At 36.2% G+C, this 21312-nt stretch overlaps 1 protein-coding gene across 1 annotated transcript; it reads right to left on the bottom strand.

The window, feature by feature from the left end:
• Window positions 1–17819: 17819 nt before the first annotated feature.
• LOC144430482 (uncharacterized) lies at window positions 17820–20338 on the bottom strand. The gene is made up of 6 exons (XM_078118428.1): window positions 20136–20338; window positions 19559–19675; window positions 19313–19389; window positions 18906–18974; window positions 18481–18660; window positions 17820–17987 (listed from the first exon to the last, which is right to left on the bottom strand). The coding sequence occupies exons 3-6, from the start codon at window positions 19337–19339 to the stop codon at window positions 17820–17822; spliced, it is 444 nt and encodes a 147-aa protein (XP_077974554.1). The 5' UTR covers window positions 19340–19389; window positions 19559–19675; window positions 20136–20338.
• Between the last annotated feature and the right edge of the window lie 974 nt (window positions 20339–21312).

The following is a 21312-nucleotide window of genomic DNA, read 5'->3' as shown; positions in this document are numbered from 1 at the left end:
CTCGCGGTCCCAGAGAACTTCCAGTGCGGCCCTCGAACGCTTAACAATAATTGTAATAGTATTTTTGAAGTTTTTTTTTTATCTAAATGTAATAGATTTTTCAAACCTTCTAAAGTGAAATTGATTATTCACACAGAAAACAATTTACTGAAAGTAGTTTTGGAATATTAATTTTTTTGTCCACATTTGGACCCAATTAAGAATACACATCAAGCTAGCAAAAGAATACTTGAATAAAACACTTGAGTAATTAAATTAAACGCAAAGTACATGAAGAAGGTGGCATTTTCGAAGAAAATGGGAGTTGTAACATTTCTGCTCTTCATAAAATTCTGAAGCACATTGTTTAATTTGTCATATTTCCGCCAATACAATCAAAAAACACAATAAGCTCAGCAGTCAATATGACAAATTCGAAGACCAACTTAGAAAAGAAAATTTCCATGTGTTTGTATATTAATATAATTATACAACGACTTAGTTACTAAAAATCAATATCAATAATAATTCAAGCAATCCTATGCCACGCAATGTAGTGCGAAATGTCTTGTCGAAAAAATCTGTCATTTGTTTTTTTACTGATCTATACATGAAATGATAAAAGTAACTTTTTTGCATTACTGGAATTAATTAAACATTCGTAAAGATCCAGATAAACCCATGATCATGTGGCCTCGTTAGTTAGAGTTGGTACTATAAAATCATTTCAGACTGGCCTTAGTATGCTGGTGACACAAAAAAGATGCCAAAGGCCAGGACAAACGTAATTATTAAAACATTGAGTTTATACTGTAGTATTTTTGTTAATTTTAGGTTCATATATTTAGATTAAGTTATTTTTAGTGTATGTATTATTCTTTCCTTATTCAAAGCTTGTTCAAAAATGATTTTGATGGTTGTACATAGAATTTTACGATTTTTTATAATAAATACTGTAACTTGCAAATGTTGCAATAATAGTGGAATGCAAATATTAATATGTAATTGCATTTGAAATTGAAGAAAATAATAAAACTTAATCCAACTGTTTAGTTGCATCACAATATATGTCACAAACTAAAACTATCTTAAAAATATCTTTTAAGTATACATTATCAAAAACTGTTTGCGGCTCTTTTTACAATTTTCAAAATGCAATGCGGCTCTCGAAAAGCCATGAGTTTGACACCACTGATCTATTCTAGACGATTCAAGCATTGCTTTGGGAAATTATATCACTTCAATTAAATTAAAATAATCTCGCTATATTAAATACAAAATCGTTGCTATCATAAAGGTAAACCAATTCAGCCACTCGAAATATATTGGCCTTCACAAAGAAATGGAGGCAAAATTGAGAGTTCATGAGCTATGAACATTTGTTCTTTTCTTTGTCTTGAACTTTCCATACTCCACAGCCCCTATTAATTTTTTTTAATTTTAATTACCATGTGATGGTCATACATATCTTTAACTTGTATTTTCTGTCATGATGTATTATCTCAATGTGCCAAACTATTAATTAGTGTGCATATTCTGCTTCCAGATGACATAAATGTATTGTCATGTTTATTACCTCAGCTTGGAGTATTGACAAGAAAAAGGTGCCAGTAAATTAGGTAAAAAAAATTTTCAACTCATTGTTATAATCAGAATTCACAATCAATAGGAATTATAAACAGCCAACAATCAGTGAGAATTATATGCGAAATTCCTCAGAATAAATTTGTCTAAAATCGGAGGAAGGCAAAAAATATAGGTAGTTTCCATCCACACAAGCATTTCAAGAAGACTTGCTCGAGCCAAACTAAATGAGCATCGTCAGGTGATCGGTAAGGCTGCAAGTTGAATTCAGCCCTGCAACCTCCTGCATAGAAGATAATATTAATTAGTGGGCTATGAGCTAAATTCCTAAATTTAAACAAACTTATCTACGATGCATTATGTACCAGCAATGTTACCTACGATTAACTGAATATGTAATATGTCTAATAAATTCACCTACAAAAGCAAGTTCGATAGGTGCAAACTTTGTGTTATGGAATTGTATCGCAGCACAGTTTTGTATGACACCCTCTTTAAATGAAATTTCAATGATTAAGCGCAAACATTAAAATTACTAACTTTGAACTTTGTCATTATCTGCAAAATGTTCCACACAAATCTTTCCGCTATCGCGTTTGTAATCTTCTCTGATAAAAAAAACGTCTATGATGTCCAGAATTGCTCTTTGCAGCTTGCCTGTTATTCCAGCTTTCCAAGTAAGCAAAACTTCTTAGATATAGAGATTATTTTGTTTCGTTACAGGCGCAAAAAGGCAGGTACTACACGTAAAAAAGACGCCGAGTAGCAAAAGCGAGCGGAAAACGGACGCGAAAGGCGACGAGAAATATGTGCATTGGAGCGTATCATGAAATACAATGTTTTGCCTGCAGTCTTATGGAGTGACGTCAGAGTTGCCTATCATGTTGTTTAATGTCATTGGTTTTATTCTGTTTGCCCATATTTATTCTTACCACTTGAGTCACTAGTGAGCAGCTGTGTAACATTCTCTTTCTGCTGGTCTGTCAGACTGCCGGTAGTGTAGATATTTCCTCTGTATATTAGGTTATTATTATAGTGTTTTAATGCCGTAAATCTATGTAATTCTTGTTGTAAAATGATATCAGTAGTACAGGTTTACTATTTCTCCAGTTTGGCATAGCTCTGTTCACTAGTTAGCTTGTATTTAACACTTCCGTAACTAGTCTATCTTCGCAGTTTATTTCCTGTGTGATTTCCGTATTTCTATGCGTATTTCAATGTCTATTACGTGTTTGTCGATAAGATAGGATTTGTGTTGTATCTTTAGTGTCATACTAGTTATTCTTGTATATCTAGGTATGTTTTACCCGGTTTTTAGTATCCCATTATAAGTAAATAGTTCATGACTGTGACGTCATAGACCAATTCCGTATCTTTTGGTTTCGTATGTATCCTACGGTATTTGTACTGTGTTTTTCATGTTTTTATTTGTTTATTGTATTTCTTATTGGAGTATTTGGTTGTATTAAGTTCTTACAGGTGTATAATTAATTTAGTTAGTTAACTTAGTTACTCTGCTGTATTTGGAACCGCAAGAAGATTATTTTGTGATCGACATCTATAGCAATTACAACGTCCAAGAAGCTGGCAGAAAGAACCTGAGTGGTGATATCAATTTTGGTACGCCACATATACGAAGTTTTGGCGAGCACGCCAGGATATATTATTCGAAACAGGGACTATTAAGACTAAGCCGATTAGGTAGGCTAGTCTGTGACGGATAATATTTGGATAATATTGGACAGATAATTGCCGATATTTTTTTTTACTACTGCGTTTGCCTGATATTTTGGAAAAATGGTTAAGAGAAGAAAGATTGTACCGGCACCAAAGGAAGCAAAGGAGAATGAACTTTTGCATCTGCAAATACAGGTATTGAAAGCGAAACTTAAAGATTCAGAGGAAATGCAAGAGGATATGGACAGCCGTTTGCAGCTGATGGACAGTCGTATAGAACAGATTGGAACTCAGTTGGAATCGGTTGAACTCCAGAATTCAAAAATGGGCTCGCAAATTTTCAGCATGCTGCAAGATATTTCTGGCAAGATAGAAACAGGAAAAATTGCTGATCCCGAGGAAACCCAGCCCATGTCACATGAACCAGATTTCAGTCTGATCACTTCAACACCAGCAGCGGTTGTTCCTAAATTACTACCTATTCTCAAGGATGATGAAATTTCAGATTTTGGATCTGAAGATGGACAGCCAGAAGGAGAGCGGAACGCATTCTCGCAGACAATAGAAGTAAAATTTTCGGAGGAAGCTCACGTGAGTAATTTTGTACCTGTGGTCCCTTTTCTGAGTACTAATGGTAAAGAGGGCTCTAATACTGTCAAAAAACAACCCAGGGCTAATCCGAAAATGGTTTCAGTGGCAACACAATCAGCTCCTCCAGTGAGTTCTAGGAGTGTCGCAAATGCCAACGTTAGCAATAGTGTTCTCAATAACACAGCCAATGCTACGATGATGGTGAGAAATGTCAAAAGGCCTAGTCAAAAGGCAAGGCATGTTTTAATTGCAAGCAGACTGGTCATCTTAAACGGGATTGTCCACATCTCCAGAATCCTGTTGACCCTGCAACATCTGCTTCTTCTTCGACTGCAAATTTAAACGACACTCAGCGGACTTGAGGTCCTCAGTGTCCGCTGAATTATTACTTGATGACGGACCAACAAACCAGAATATAGACCTGAATATTTGTTCCTTACAATATGACAATAGTTGGCATGCGAAGGTACTTGTAAACAATCAACCGTTCAATTTTCTTGTAGATAGTAGTGCTATGACTACTCTTATTGACATTTCCATCTTTGAGGCTATAGGTGGGAAGGAAGCACAATTGGCACCGCTCGAAGAATCTCTTGTTGCAGTGGGAGGGCATGATTTATCACTACTGGGTACATTGGAGGTTGATTTATCGATTGATTTGTTTGTATCACGACGCACTGTGATTGTTGCCAACTTAGGCATGACTAATGGTATTTTAGGCATGGATTATCTCCGAGAACATGACTGTGTTCTTTACTTATCATCGGGACACATGATGATAGGGGGTCATGAAATCAAACTGTTTACTGAAATGTCTGTACCGTGTTGTCGTGTAACCGTTCGGGAAGATGTTACGATACCGCCATATTCTAAGGTTGTTATCCCTGCACAACTTAGCCATCCATGGCCGAAAAACATCTTGTCTGAGGTTGCTGCTCTTGTTGAACCGCTGAATTCTTCTTTCCTCGCTGATGGCGTTCAGCTGATCTCTTCTGTGGTGGACCCAGGAAAGTCCATTGTTCCGGTTCTAGCAGTCAACCAGAAAGGCAGACAACTTAAGGTCAGGACTGGATCTTTGATTGGTATTGCACATCCTCAACTAGTAGCACAGATTCAAGTTGACGAATCCGATATTCGGGTTATAGCTTCTGAATTACCAGAACATCTACATGACATGGTCAATTCCTCTGAGGATCTAACCCCGAATCAACGTGAACAGTTGGTCAATTTGATTTCCGAATTCCATGATGTATTTGTAGGGCCAAATGGTGAACTTGGCCGTACTTCAGCAGCAAAGCATAGGATCATCACAACCACACCACAGCCGATTCGGCAGGCTCCTCGTCGAATGGGGTGGGCGCGTAGGAAGATAGCCGAAGAAGCTGTTGATAATATGCTGGCTCAGGGTGTCATAGAACCCAGCGATTCCCCATATTCTTCTCCCATTGTCCTAGTTCCCAAAAAGGATGGTTCTACCAGATTTTGCGTGGATTTTAGATTGCTAATGACGTCACATACAAGGACGCATATCCCTTGCCGCGTATTGAGGATATCATTGAGTCCTTAAACGGAGCCCAATGGTTCTCAACTCTTGATCTCGGATCAAGGCAAGTGGAGGTTGATCCTGCAGACCGTGAAAAGACAGCATTCAGCATCCCAGGCCGTGGTCATTTTCACTTTGTAGTGATGCCTTCCGGTTTGGCGAATGCTCCCGCAACATTCGAACGGATGATGGACAATATCCTTGGTGATCTCCTGTGGAACGGGTGTTTCAATTTTCTTGATGATGTTTTGGCTCATGGTAGTGATTTCTCAATGGCACTCTCAAATCTTCGGGAAGTTTTTATAAGACTTCGCCGTGCCGGTTTACGCTTGAAGCCCTCGAAATGTAAACTTTTCCGTCGAAGCACCTCTTATCTTGGTTATCTTATTTCATCTGAAGGTGTCTGTTGCGACCCTGAAAATGTTGCGGCTATCAAAGAATGGAAAACTCCCAACACTGTTAGTGATATTCGTAGTTTTCTTGGTACAGCGAACTACTACCGGAAGTTTGTTCAGGATTATTCAACAATTGCTGGACCTCTTATTCGATTGACCAGGAAGAATATTCCATTTGTATGGAGTAATGAATGTCAAAAGGCTTTTGAGACGTTGAAACATTGTCTGACATCAACTCCAATTCTTAGCTTTCCTAGAACAGTCGGCGAGTTTGTATTGGATACTGATGCCAGTGGTTTTGGAATTGGTGCTGTGTTATCTCAAGTACAGGACGAGCATGAACGTGTACTTTCTTATGCCAGTAAGACTATGTCCAAGTCTCAACGTAGATACTGTGCTACACACCGGGACATATTAGCTGTGGTGTGGGCTGTTCGTCACTTCAGTCATTTTCTTCTCGGGAGACCGTTCAGAATTCGCACAGATCATGCTGCTCTGAAATGGTTGATCAATTTTCGTGAACCTCAAGGAATGTTAGCAAGATGGATATTAACACTTGGCGCTTATGACTTTAAGATTGAACACAGACCTGGCGTGAAACATGGCAATGCTGATGGATTGTCACGCCAAGTTCGCAAATGCAAACGAGAAGATTGTTCTGATTGTGGTACCAATGGTGATGTGGCTGTGAGCAATGTTATTGTAAGTGCAATATCAAAACAGCCCGGTCAATCATCGTCAGACGGTTCCGATTGTAATTGGCTAGATACCTACACAGATGAGCAAATTAAATCTTGGCAAAGTGAAGATCCAGATATTTCTGCTGTTTTGAAATGGAAACAACTTTCTGCTCAGAAACCTGATATTCAAGAATACATGCCTGAATCAACAGTGACCAAACGTTTAATGTCGCAGTGGGACTTGATTTTTGTAGATAATGGACTTCTCTATCGTCGTTGGATTCCTGATTGTAAATCGGAGGAATCGCATATCCAATTGATTGTTCCATCAAATTTGAGGCACGACTTGTTTCATAAGCTCCATTCTTTGCGCACTGCAGGTCATCTTGGTGCCAATCGAACTTTCAAGAGTATAAGGCGCAGATTTTATTGGCCTGGTTTCAAAAGGGACATTCTCAAATGGTGCAAGTCTTGTGCTTCGACCAAGATGTTTTACGGAAGAAGACAGGGAGATTTGAAACAACTCATATCTGGAGCTCCTATGGAAAGGATCGCCATTGATTTTCTTGGACCATTGCCTGTAACTGAAAATGGAAATGAACACATTTTGGTTTTGTCGGACTATTTCTCTAAATGGGTGGAATGTTTTGCTTTACCAAATCAGCGAGCTGACACCACTGCTGATGCATTGGTTACTCAATTCTTCTCGAGATTTGGGGTACCAAGAATTCTCCACTCAGATCAAGGAAGAGACTTTGAATCAAAATTATTTTCAGAAATGTGTCAATTGTACGGGATTCAAAAGACTCGAACAACTCCATATCATCCTCGTCCACATGGACAAGTTGAACGTTTCAACAGGACCATACAGCAGATGTTGAAAGCTTTTGTAAATGAGAATCAAAATGATTGGGACGACCATCTCCCATATCTTTGTATGGCATATCGCTCCACCGTACATGATAGTACAGGATATTCACCGAACAAGTTAATGCTTGGACGAGAAATCGAGATGCCTGTTGATGTTATGTTTGGCGAACCAGAGTCATCAACTCATCCTTGTTACACTGAGTTTGTCGAATGGTTTTCCTGTGCAACTGAAAAAGCTTTTCTTCATGCTAGGCAACATCTAAATGCTGCTGCAACCAGACAAAAGCGAAATTTTGATCTGGGTGTTAAACCACTTACTTTCCAGAGAGATGAATTGGTGTGGTATTATTATCCACCTCGCAAGCTGAGTATTCCTTGGATTGGACCTTATCGAATTGTGGACTGTTTACCTAATCACTTGTATAGGATTTAGAAGAATTCGGAAACACGTTCTCGAATTGTACACGTTGACAAGTTAAGACCTTACCTTCATGAAGATGAAGAAGACAATGATATTGAATTAACTGGATTTGACATTTTACCTGATGTGGAACCTATTATGGAAAATAATGAGCAGGTTGCTCATGATATTTTTGATGTATTACCTTTCTCTTCAAAGCCAGACACTGTACCAGAAGAAGTTACAGTTGATGCGAACTCTGATAATGGCCAACGTACTAGACGAAGGCCTAGATATTTGGATGATTACATTTGATTTGACTGTGATAGTGCTTTAGACATTTCGTTTGAGTGTACAGTTCTTTACAATTTCTTCACATTTTTATGGATTTCCAATTTTGAAGATGGAAAATTTCTTTGTAATTTCCCATCTGAAAAAGGGGGGAGTAATGAGACGACCACGTCTATAACTCTGTTTTATTCTGTTTGCCCATATTTATTCTTACCACTTGAGTCACTAGTGAGCAGCTGTGTAACATTCTCTTTCTGCTGGTCTGTCAGACTGCCGGTAGTGTAGATATTTCCTCTGTATATTAGGTTATTATTATAGTGTTTTAATGCCGTAAATCTATGTAATTCTTGTTGTAAAATGATATCAGTAGTACAGGTTTACTATTTCTCCAGTTTGGCATAGCTCTGTTCACTAGTTAGCTTGTATTTAACACTTCCGTAACTAGTCTATCTTCGCAGTTTATTTCCTGTGTGATTTCCGTATTTCTATGCGTATTTCAATGTCTATTACGTGTTTGTCGATAAGATAGGATTTGTGTTGTATCTTTAGTGTCATACTAGTTATTCTTGTATATCTAGGTATGTTTTACCCGGTTTTTAGTATCCCATTATAAGTAAATAGTTCATGACTGTGACGTCATAGACCAATTCCGTATATTTTGGTTTCGTATGTATCCTACGGTATTTGTACTGTGTTTTTCATGTTTTTATTTGTTTATTGTATTTCTTATTGGAGTATTTGGTTGTATTAAGTTCTTACAGGTGTATAATTAATCTAGTTAGTTAACTTAGTTACTCTGCTGTATTTGGAACCGCAAGAAGATTATTTTGTGATCGACATCTATAGCAATTACAACGTCCAAGAAGCTGGCAGAAAGAACCTGAGTGGTGATATCAATTTTGGTACGCCACACATTTCTAAAATCCCTGCAAAATCGAACTTGGAACAATTGCATGAAGCAAGTAAAACGTCGGCAGTGCTAAAAGCAAAGTTGGATTTTATGGCAAAAGAGCATGATACTGAACAACAACAATAAAGCGATACCCGCTTTGAACGAAATCCATTCGAATTAGATGGAGACTTAATTGAACAACCAGGGCTTCAAAAAAGTCTTTACCTGTTTCTAATATGAGTGATAAGATGCTGTGACGACCCTTGTTTTTTCGTTTAAATGATGTCATGTGATAGTGTTTCCATATTTGGTATTTTGGCATTGAAGATACTAGGGGCGTTGTGACGCTGTCAGTTTGTCTTCTGGGTGTGGCCGGTTGGCGTGTGCTGTGGGTTGGTGGGGTGCGGTTGTCTGAGTGTGGTCGTTTTTCGGTTGGATGTTTGGTTTTGAGTGTCTGAGCGGGTGCCTTTGGTCTTCGGTGGGTTGTCGGGGATGGTTGTCTGTGGTTGTGTGATTGTTGGATGTTTTGTGCTGAACAGTGGGCTGATGTAGGGATCATGTTGTGGTTTGAGTGCGATGCCATTGCTGTTCATTTAGTGTTGTAATTTTCAGTTTTATCATGGAATTAGCTTTCATCGGTGCTGTTTAGATGTTGTGCACGTATGGAATTGTTTATCGTCTTTCAAAATGCCTGCCATAAGTTATTTTGAGCCTGTTTTGCAAATTGTAAGTGGCTGGTTTGGTGTACCAGATTCTAGGGGTCATGTGGCTTCTGTTGAGAGTGTCTTCGATTTCAGGGGTCGTCAGTGTTTTTAAGGTGTGTATATATTGCTTTCTTATATTTTACTGCCTGGTATCTGCTATTTTTATTGTATTCTTTCCGTTACTTTGGAGTGTTTGGTTGTACTAAGATTGATAATTAATGAATAGAACAAAATAGTATAAATTGGAGTGAATATTGAGGGAGAAACTTGACGTCAGACCAAATTGAAAGATATTCTGTACTTGACGCGCTATACGCTACAATGCAAAGGTATCAATAATCAGTTTATTTTTCACCATACTTAAAATAGGCACAACCATACAAATTGCAATAAATTAAGTTATAAATAGGCCATATTTCAGGGTGAAGGAGACGCGAGAAACCGATACTGATTAACGAGCAGCGGCACATATAAAATAAGTCTAACACTATATTATAAAAAAGAAAAAGTCAAACTAAGTTTAAATAAATTGAGAAAAAATACATAAAATATCTGTTAAACAGCTGTAACCAGCAGTCGCTCGCTTCTTCAAAAGAAAAGACGACTCTCAACACCACTGATACGGTGACCATGGAGATGCCGTTAGTGGACTGTGTCACAACAATACCATTGTGATGCGCATTTACTAACAATGGGCAATAAATGTTAAATTCTGATGGCGCAGGGTTACAGTGGAACCCACGGTTTGCTGAGGGTGTCAACAGGATCACCAACGAATAAACCATACCTTTATGGTTGAAAGGAATTGTGGTGCCTGTTAATGGGATCTAATGATTGGGAGCTGGAGTCAGGGCTTCACATAACGTTACAGGAAATATAAAATCAAAGAAGACATAAAATATCAAAATACGTTAAAGATGTTCAAGAACAGATATTCGAAACGAATGTAACGTAGTATCAAAAGACATTCACAAAGGGGGTAACTACTTTAATAGACTACAAGACATGAAAAGAAAAACTAAGAAGAGTCAAGTAGTCTAAACCATTGAGGCAAAATTTGAAAATACATAAAATAATATTTTTTATCGGGTAATACTTTTACAATGTTAAATAAAAGTATAATAACAATCAAATAAGCAGTTCAGGCTTTACCACCTGTAAGAGGAAACAAGTCACAATATTAGCTATTAAACTAAATTTGAGCAAGTGGGCTTAAAATTTCAATGTGGTTCAATTCGTACAAAGCTTCATGAACCATCTTAAACATAAGAAAAGTAGTCTACTATATTGTGCAGGTTACGAGCGTATACAGGTCATGCAATTAGCATGGCACACTTTATATAATTCAAATCATGGACGAAAATGTAATTCAGATGAGGACATGGAACAATTGAAAAAAAAGGTATTTAATCAATCTGTAATTTCTGACATTCCATATGTATCTAGGGCACTCAATACTAATTTAAATTCCAATGTTACCAGTAACAGTGTAAATTTGAATGTGCCAGTTTCATGTAATAATTCTTTTGTGCCACCTGAGATCACACAAACTGTCAACCCTCCTGTTGTCCAAGCCCAACCACCACAAATCTCTTGCAACGGTGGTGTCGGCCAGTTCAGTCTTGATCTTGCCCAGAGTTTGCTTTCTGCCCAAAGATTGCCAAATATTAGGGTTTGGAAATTCAGTGGTGACCCTTTGGATTATCCACTATGGGAATCCTCGTTTATTGCTCTAGTAGAGCAAAGAGTAAAAAATAGTTTTGAGAAGATGAATTTGCTTCGGCAATATTTGTTTGAGAGTCCTTTAAAGGTTGTAAGTTGGTATTTCTTGTAAATACTGAGGATGTCTATGAAAAAGCAAAATCAGAGCTTAAAAGTAGGTATGAGAATGACAATGTTGTGGGCACAGCTTTTTTTAATAAGCTGAAAAAGTGGCCAGATATATGTACGAATGTGTCCCAAGGTCTGAAGAAATTTTCTGATTTCTTGGAGCAAGTAAAGGAAACCAAGAAAAAAGTAATGGAATCAAATACCCTCAATTTTGCTAGCGCCCATACAGAAATTGTGGAGTTGTAGACAATTTGCCAGATGAAATTTACGATCTCTGGAAATATCAAGTATTTGATCACAAAAGGGAAAAACGGGTAACCCTAATAGGTCGTATCCTCTTTTTTTGGATTTTGTTGATTTTATCAAGATGTAATAAGTCTGCCAGAATTTTAAGGTTCAGACAGAGACCGAAAAACACATAGATATACGCGTGTTTCACGTAATGAATCGCGCAAACCTAGTAGGCTAAGTTTTTTTTTTCAATACCAATGTCAAAGTGCCTAATTGTATTTTTTTGTGAAGAGAATCATGATATCACTAAATGTGATAGGTTTCTCAAACAGCCACATTATAAGCGCAAAACAAAAAAAGTTTTTCGCAAACACAGACTTTGTTATGGATGTGGTAAGAAAACCTCTAAGAGAGCATGTAGAGCTAAGTGTAAAACTTGTGGTAAATTGCATTTATCTTGTCTTCACATTGGTGAAGAACAGCATGGCCAAACTGTTTCAATATGTGTTGATGCTTGTACTGGCCTGATCAGTATGGTGGCACAGACAGTTCAATGATTGTACCTGTGTGGATTAGAGCAAAGTCTAATCCTAATGTAGAATATTGTGATGAAAGGGGATCATGATCCTTATGCTCAGTAACCTGTACTTGGCTGGGGTGTGATTGGGAATGTGTGTAAAGATGTGCTTGAGAAGTCCAATGATTCTATGTCCTTTGTTTCCAATAAAATATTGGTAATGGAAAACAAATGTTCAACTTTTTCTTCAAAGTCTAAGAAAGTAATAAATCGCCAACAGGTTAGACTCAGCTGTGGGCAACATACGGCCCGCGACCGATATTCTCGTTACACTTTTAGTACATTATGATAAATTCATTACAGTATGTGTTTTTTGGTCTCTATTTTTTGTAAAGTTTAAACGCGAATTAAAACTTTCTTTCTTGCATTAGCGAATAAATATGTGAATAAGATATTGAATACTATTCATGTTATAATCCGGCCCACCGAGGACTTCATTTTCCCACACACGCCTCGCCGACTAGAGAAGTTGCCCACCCCTGGTGTTAGATCAATGTTTGAGATGAACTTTGCTAAACATAGCGGTAAAGATGTACCACTTTCTGTCGATGATTAGAAATTCATCAAAATACTCACGAATGGTATTACCAGATCGGAAGATGGGCATTAACTAATGCCACTTCCATTGCGTAATGAACCCGTTTTTCTCCCAATAATAAGCCCTTAGCCGAGAATAGTGCGCTTCAGTTGAAAAGGTGGCTAATTAGGGACCAAAAGTTAAAAGAGGACTATTTGGAGTATATGGACAGTATTATTGAGAATTGATGAGAATGGGTCCCGGAGTGTGAGTTGTGTGTCGATGATGGTATGATAAATTATGTTCCACATATGGGTGTATATCAGGGTGGCCCAAACTGCGGCCCGCCGACACATTCCGTGCGGCCCGCAGAAAAATTTTAGCGCACACTACTAAACCATTGGCAGATATTGCATTTATTAGCAGAACAATTTTGATTTATTTTTAAACCATTCCAACGAGGAATAGTCCTTTTTCTATGCCAATGTCGGGATTGATATTTGTTAAAATCACGACATTTCATTGTTGTATATATCTATAAACGGCCTGTGATCGGACGAGGAGAATGAATTGTCTTATGCAGACGAGACGTAGTCCATGAGATAAGCTCGCCTCATTTGAATAGACGTTTTGTGCCTTTATTTTAGTCAAAACACTCCTATATTTTCAAGCAGTGAAGAACCGCAGAGATGACTTAGCGCCGCGCGATCCATTTTTTTTTCTTCATATCTGGGTCCGAGGTCCCAACTTGGTTGTTTTTTGATGGTAGCACTAAGCCTGCTCACGCTACAAGTAATAAATTTTTTCAAATATAATAATTCATCATACAATGAGTGTAGAAAAAAAGGTGCCCGATGTAAACTGAGAGGAAACGTATTTCCCTACCCACAACAACGTTAAACCGCAGTTTCTGGTGTGTTTTTAAGTAATATCCGTGACGAAAGAATATAATTTTAAGCGACATTACAAAACCAAACACGAAAAAAGATATCACGATACCACGATATTTCTCGGGAAGCAATTTTGAAATAACTAAACGCTTTATATAGTTTCTTTGAAAAACTGATTCGAACGATAAACTCTCATTCTCAAATATATATTTAAAGGGAATACTGTAAACTCGTGATGTTTTAATCACTTTTTTCCGACTGCGGCCCGCGAGACCTCTGCAAAAGTTTTTGCGGCCCTTCAATCTGGCAATCTTGGACCACCCTGGTGTATATCACCATAAGAAACCAGATCAAATCAGAGTTGTCTTTGATTGTTCTGCTGTGTATGGAGGGGTGTCACTGAATGATTACCTTTTGCAGGGTCCTGATTTTATGAATGGTATGTTGGACATTTTGTGCAAATTCAGAAAAGAGAATATTGCTCTCATGACTGATATAAAGGCTATGTTTCACCAATTTTATGTTAGCAAGCCCTATAGAAATCTTCTAAGATTTCTTTGGTGGGACAATGGGGACATAAAAAATGGAGGTGTACTAGAATATAGGCTTAAAGTCCATCTTTTCAGTGCAGTAAGTTGTCCCAGCTGTTCTAATTTTGGCCTCAACAGGGCTGGTGATGATAGCCTTATTTCAAGAGATTCTGTAGCTGATGTTGTTTCACTTGTGCGAAACAGTAAACGTTTAGCTGGTTTGCAGATAACCCTCTTCTGGCATCATCACTTGGGTTGTAAGAGGATGAAACAGAATGCCAGGAATCCGCATTTGTATAATTATGTATGGTCTGAACACGATTGACAACATAAACATGAAACCTTTGAACTCATTCTTGACATATCCCAAAATAATCATACTGTCCACCCAAAAATATTTAGTCACATCAATCTAGATTTTCTTCTGCGTCGCTCTTGCAAAGAATATATTTGTATAAATTCGGTATCGTATTATATCACTAATTTTTCTGCTGTGGTAATATAATTTCATTTTATACAATTTATGATCCCCAAACGATAAAAAACTCATTTTACAAATCCAAGCAATAAATCAATTGTATCAGTATTGGTATTGTGTGGATTTCAACAAACAATTGGTTATGATTTGTGCAAGTGGAAATTAATTCAGGACTTGGAAAGAATACAAGGTGATAAAATATTATGGTGATGATGGGTTGTTCAAACTTTGCTAATGTTCATTCACTAACTTGTGCAATCGAAGTTCATAAAACCGTCATCATTTATAAATCATACCAAAAAGTTTAACTTGTATGATAAAACATCTAGACAAACAAAATACGAAATTGATCACTTTAGTTTCACTTTTGTCGCAAATCGCTCCGCATGTACCTATCAGTTGAATCGCGAATTTTGAAATTTCGACAATTCTTGCATACACGGGCAACCGTTTTATTCTATACGCTGTGGGAGTGTTGCGAAACTAGTAGAGACAAAAGCGTAAAATAGTAAAACTGAAAATAATTAATGCAGTATATATAATACTTGTATGTTTGGTATCAGTATATAGAGAAAATTGTAGATTATAAAACCACTCCGATTATCACAAGAAAATGAAGTGATCAAATCGTTTTATTTCACGTATGTTTTTATGATTCAATTGAAAACTAAATTCTCTTATTTATGTTGCGCATCTTCGAATCTATCTGAATTATTCTGCTTAAGACTTAAATAAAAATGGGTACTCCTGAAGTATGCGCACCAAGATGTCGCACCACCTGAAACCTAACCTGGTACACAACTTGAGTTCAGGTTGTGCGCCATCTTGGTGCGCATACTTCAGGAGGTCTTGAATATACAGTGAAGACGTAACAATAGAGGTAGACACTACTTGCTGCAATTCCTCGAGTTGCAGTTTATTTATCTTCTGAACTGGGTTTTGCGAGCATGAGTGATTTATGTAGTATGTCAAAGGATGAGCAGGAAAACATGAGAAATAGGAAATGACCTTTGGCATATATTCCATAGGCCTACATATTTACAAAACTTTAAAAGACGTGAAGTACATATCAACGATCACAAAATCGAGATTGAATGCAGAAATTGTTTTCCTGTTAAGTGCGCCCTGAGTTTTCCTTCCTCCTAATTTGGCGTCGCACGAAGAAAGAGTTTGATAGGAAGAAGAGCTGACCCTTGATCTTTATTCCTTAGGCCTACATATTTACAAACTTTAAAAGAGACGAAAAAACACATGAACGAGCACAAAATTGAGTTCGAACGCAGAAATTGTTCACCTGTTAAGTGCGCCATAAGTTTTTTCCATTACAATTTGTCGCCGAAGAAAGGTTCGGGAACCGCTGCAATATGTGAATCTTTTCACGATGGAAGTGACATACCCTATCAACCCGATCATATTCCGCTTCGTTTTGTTGGGCTTTCATATGCAGCGATTCGCAAATCCACAAATTACGATTCGTATAATTTGTCATTACGTCTAATATTGAATCGTTTGAAATTTTTATTTAATTTAAAAATTTATGAGATCTTTGTTTGTAAGTGCAAAAGATTGTTGCAATAATAAACCTTGCGGTATCGTACATCTGACGATGGTGCGTTTAATTCATATCCGCTCGTCTTTATATGATGATGCTCGGAAGGTCCAGGTTCCTCATCGGTTCTGCACTAGTTGATGTGAATAAAGTGCAAAACGTAACTTATATATGAATGTCATGCTTTTAATAGAGAAATAGCGTTCGTGTATTTATTTATGAATTATAAAACGCTTTTCTGTACATTGTGTGAGAAAGAAGTTCTTAGATTTGAACACAATAACCAGGTGCCTTCAAATAATGATAATTTTCTAAGTTTTAATTTGCCAGTGTCAACGAGTTCTGTAAGCTTCGAGCGGAGACTGAAAGTATGAAATCAATTTTGACAAATGTTTGTATACGTTGTTTACAATATAATTATCTCGAGAATACAAAATCATAAATTTGAGCAATGAATAATTTCGAATCACTCACATATTCGCTCATCTTACCAAAAATGTGACAACGTGCCATACTTATTACTCCTGCGTCTTTATAAATACTACATCGCTTTTTGATTGCTATCTCTTGCTCTTTCGGTTTGTGAACCGAATAGTACGTTTTGACATTTTTTGTAGGACAACAAAATTTATTTATTTGAGCAATTGATAATGCAGTGTAAGTTTCATCACATGGGTATGCATTATTGACTTCCGTATCGTATACGTTAATTTCGGCAATGCAGATATAACAATGACAATATCAAAACAGATAGGCCACGCATAAAAATACGATTTGATAACACTTTTATAGATCTGATTTGACAGAATAACGATTACAACACGTAAGATAGAAACATGTCAAAATTATAACGCTTTGTATCACTCCCACTCATTAAAACACATCCTGATTTAGGTTGAGATCATACAAGATAGTTGTATAGAATATAATTTCTGATCTGATTCAGCATTGGGTTTGTAATTCTAATATAAAATCATTGTTGAAATATGAACTTAAGTCGTCAGTTTTGTAGTGAGATTGCGCAGCATACTAGTAACAGATATTCAAAATAATTAAGGTGTTTCAGCTGAAAATACAAGTTCACATACAGTAGGTAAAAAATTATCTCAGGATGGAAAGAGACACGATAAACTATGATAACCTTGTTCGTGAAAATTCAAGTCTAATCGTTTCATTATACGTGATAACAAACTTTCAACACAATTAAATGTAATAGATGATATCGTGCGATTATACTATAATTTAACAATAATACAACGATATAGTATGAGTTAGAATAGAAAAAAAAAACGCTAAAGTTCAGCAATCCCGTCTCAGCGGCGGGTTTTATTGAATTTAAAACTAACTACTTTTGCGGTAAAATTTATCTACCAAAGAAAAGATCTATAATACAATGGATCAAAATCGAAGACCTGTTGAGTAAGAGCATTGTGGAAGAATTGGAAATACTCGTAAAATGAGGTCAAAGTTGTTTTTGCTTCTATCACAAACTAACTTTTTCTTAACAATTCAAAAACCCGCATCAAATTTTGTTCAGTTGATTGCTTATTTTATATAATTTCCTCAAATCTTCATAATCAGTATATGTTTATATTTAAATACATGGATGGTTTAAAGATCAAGATCATCGTTATCATCTTTCCAATCATAATTATTTTCTTCCATATGCATTTTCATCATAGATTCGATGACTTGAGCGCGTTTGTTGACATCGTACACTCGTAAACGCAGATTATGCACTTGGTTTTTATCAGCTGCATCTCCCAATTTTTTTTTCCGCTAAAAAATAGTGCAACTCACCGTTAAAGCTGAAACAATATGCAATGCATTCGGGGCCCATGTCATCTTGTATTTAATACTTTCCTTTCTTGTAATTTTTCGCTAGATGGCGTTTGTGTATTCAATGGCGATTTCTAAACTTTTCTGTGGTAACACTGTTCCGGGTTTGGCCCTTGATTTTTAATGAATCAAACAACATTGGTCATTTATTGGTTTAATTAAGGCAAGTATAAGTTATCTTCCAAGCCTTTGTTGAACTAATTTTTTCAATATTAGTCCTGAATTTGTACTTGATTTAAAATTTTCAAAATGGTAATGATTCAAGTTCTCTCCAGATCAGATCATAGTAGCCCCTTACACACCAAAGGATTATTGTATGAACTTGTACTGAAAGAAATTACGGAACGCTTTTTATCATTGAGGTTACAAGTTTGGGAGATTTATTATAAATACGTATCATGAAAAGTTGAATAATAGTTTGAATATAATTTACATGTGCATAGGAAACAACAAAGCTTGATTTCTTTGATTTCTCGTTACTTATGTCATCTGTGATTCTAAATTCTTTAATATCATCATGTTCAGAAGGTATTATTGTACAATTTTTACCTTCCTTGTATAACTTCGTATGTTTTTGAAGAAGCATAGTTTCAGTCTCTAACACCAGCTTTGCCTGAAAATTTATTAAACTAGTTTTGGGTTATGGAAATAAAGTTACATATATGTAATGTCTGGGCTTGGGAACAATTTATAAGGAGAAACCTTTTTGCGTGATTTGATCCAAGTCATTTTATGTAAAAAGGGATTCGATGATATGATTTTGTTTGCATTGGTTGAATATGAAGTTAATTGTTGTTGTGGTCAGAGAAATCAAAATTATGAACACTTATTTAGCACTGATTACTGCATTAAACTTACGTGTTGGGCTCTTGATTTCATTTCTGCCTTATTCGTTATTGCTTTAATATCATCCACGGCTAATCCAACCTGAAAAATGGCATTTTGTTTTATTAAAAAAATGGCGTCATCCTACGCAGTCCATCTTTTGCAATCGACAAACTCAGGACACATGTATCATCGGAACGTGTTGAATTATAGTGCGTTTTGGATATCTGTTATTTCCGGTCTCAAAGCTGATTTTGTCGTATTATTAAATCGAATCTTATATCAGTAGCTGAACATACATTTTCTTCTGTTTTATGCTATAAAAGAGATTTTAGGTCTTGAAATCATTGATTCTTAGATGTCAAACACATGTAGTCGTATCTTTCAAATGAAACTTTCGGAATTTTTTTTTATAAGATTACAATAAAATATTTACTTACCAACATATTCATTACGATGATGCTCATGATTATTAAAGATGCAAGAAAAACCAAGTAAGATACTTTTCGTAGTAAACCTGATAACGTAAAACAGTAATAAAAGAAATGCTGTTTCATTACCTTACATGTTTGGAATAATATTCGAATGTGGAAACAATTTTGTATACATCAACAATGGACTTTAAATTATGTGCATCTAATATTTGATTATGCATGAATTCAAGCTGAAACTTGATCTGTACCTACCTGATCGGTATACTCAGAGCTTGAGTGTTCCGCAGTGAAAATCGATTCATATTCGATTTCCCCAATCATCATAACAATTGTTTTCACAATCGAGTCCCATAAATTTCCAAAGGCAATCTGTTAACATAACCCTTTATTGCATGAAGTCAAGAATTTTGATATAAAATGAAAAAAATTTGATAAAAGCAAGTATGAAATGCAGAAAAAAGATTGGACCTCCTGAAGTATGCTCACCAAGATGGCGCACAACCTGAACTCAGGTTGTGTACCAGGTTAGGTTTCAGGTTATGCGACATCTTGGTGCGCATACGTGGGGAGTACCAAAAGATTTTATTTGATTCATTTTTGCCCTCTACTCCAATAGGGAAGGGTAAATTTCGTTTGTGTCACATTTGACGCACCAAGCAAATATCTCAAATGCTTGTATTGCAAAATAAAACATCTTTATAGGCTGCGGCAATAAGAAGAACATAAAATAAACAACTTGAGATTTTAGTCAACTACGAGTACTTCTGGGTATTTATTCTATCCTTATTTTAATATTGTACTTTGGTTATTATCATTCATTATAAAATACCTGGTTTTGGAAAAGCACGTGGAAACTGAATCCGAATGCACAGACAAACACAATCAAAACAACTGAAAACTTTAAAAATGTCTTGAGGATGTTTGTAAACATTACGACATAAATTCCAAGATCGAGCTTTGGTATTGCTTCCACAAACAACAATAAAACTATCCAAGAAAGAAAGATATCTATTGTCGCTAGTTTCCACTGCCATTCCTAAAAGTAAACAATATGTAAACTGAGTATTCATTGGATTAAAAGTCAGTGGTATTCTCCTCTGCGTTCAGATAATACTGTTTATGAATCTTAGTTTCCAGAGGTATATTACTCCGAGTGTATTACATGAATATCTACGTACATAACTTTTATATATATAAGTAACAGTTAAATTCAAACTTTGTACAATACCATCTCTCACCCAGTAGCAAAATTTGGGACCAATTAAACTTTTTCCAATTAGATTCATCCCCTTTCTTTGAGGAGCATTTGAACTTGTTAGTCAACTATTTTTAAATAATTTTTTATACTATTTCGTAATAAAACACAGATTGTTACTTGCCTCTTTTAATAGATTCAGAACAGCAAAAAAAATTGATACGTATCCCACGAACAAACGATCATGCTTTGTAACGCAAGAATCACCCCATTTACTTTGAGCCTCAGGTATCATCTGTACACACGTGTTTCCAGTATCATTAGCTGTAATATCTGGTATAGAAAAGTTCAATAAGGTATGAATTAGAAGAATTTATTTCCTACTCGTTTCTTGGAAAACGCGTGTTAACGTGAAAATCTGCTTGCACAATACCAGCATACTCTTTCATGAGTTAGATTAATACAGCTACCCACCAATGGTCTGGAATAAAAATTTTATCGCTTCTAAGAATAATAAAGTAAAAATCCTTACTTATTGCGTACGGCGGTGGAGTTGTCATAATGAAAGTATTGAACGACGCCATGAAACATGCGTATAGAAGAAAGAGCAGCCAGAAGACAAATCTGAAGTGTTTTCCTTCCCATTTGTACTTCAATATTCGTTTCACAAGCGGATGGCACATAAGTTCACGTTTATTCGATTTAATTATTAACGTCAGACAATGATTTTTTATTTCATTCCTCTGCAAAGCAACATTTCAGTATTGAGTGTGGCATTAAAAAATCACATGAATCTTCATGTAACTACGTT

This window comes from Styela clava, chromosome 12 (assembly GCF_964204865.1).
Source record: "Styela clava chromosome 12, kaStyClav1.hap1.2, whole genome shotgun sequence".
Lineage (NCBI taxonomy): Eukaryota > Metazoa > Chordata > Ascidiacea > Stolidobranchia > Styelidae > Styela > Styela clava.
Note: the sequence above shows the minus strand (reverse complement) of the source record. Positions and strands in the feature narration are given on the sequence as shown.

Coding starts and splice junctions, on each gene's coding strand:
- LOC144430482 (XM_078118428.1), bottom strand. CDS start 19,339: ATGAGCATCATCGTAATGAATATGTTG. Junction 18,975..19,312: donor TCATCGTAATGAATATGTTG/GTAAGTAAATAT, acceptor GCCATTTTTCAG/GTTGGATTAGCCGTGGATGA. Junction 17,988..18,480: donor TTGTTGTTTCCTATGCACAT/GTAAATTATATT, acceptor ACTATTTTTTAG/CGGAAAAAAAAATTGGGAGA.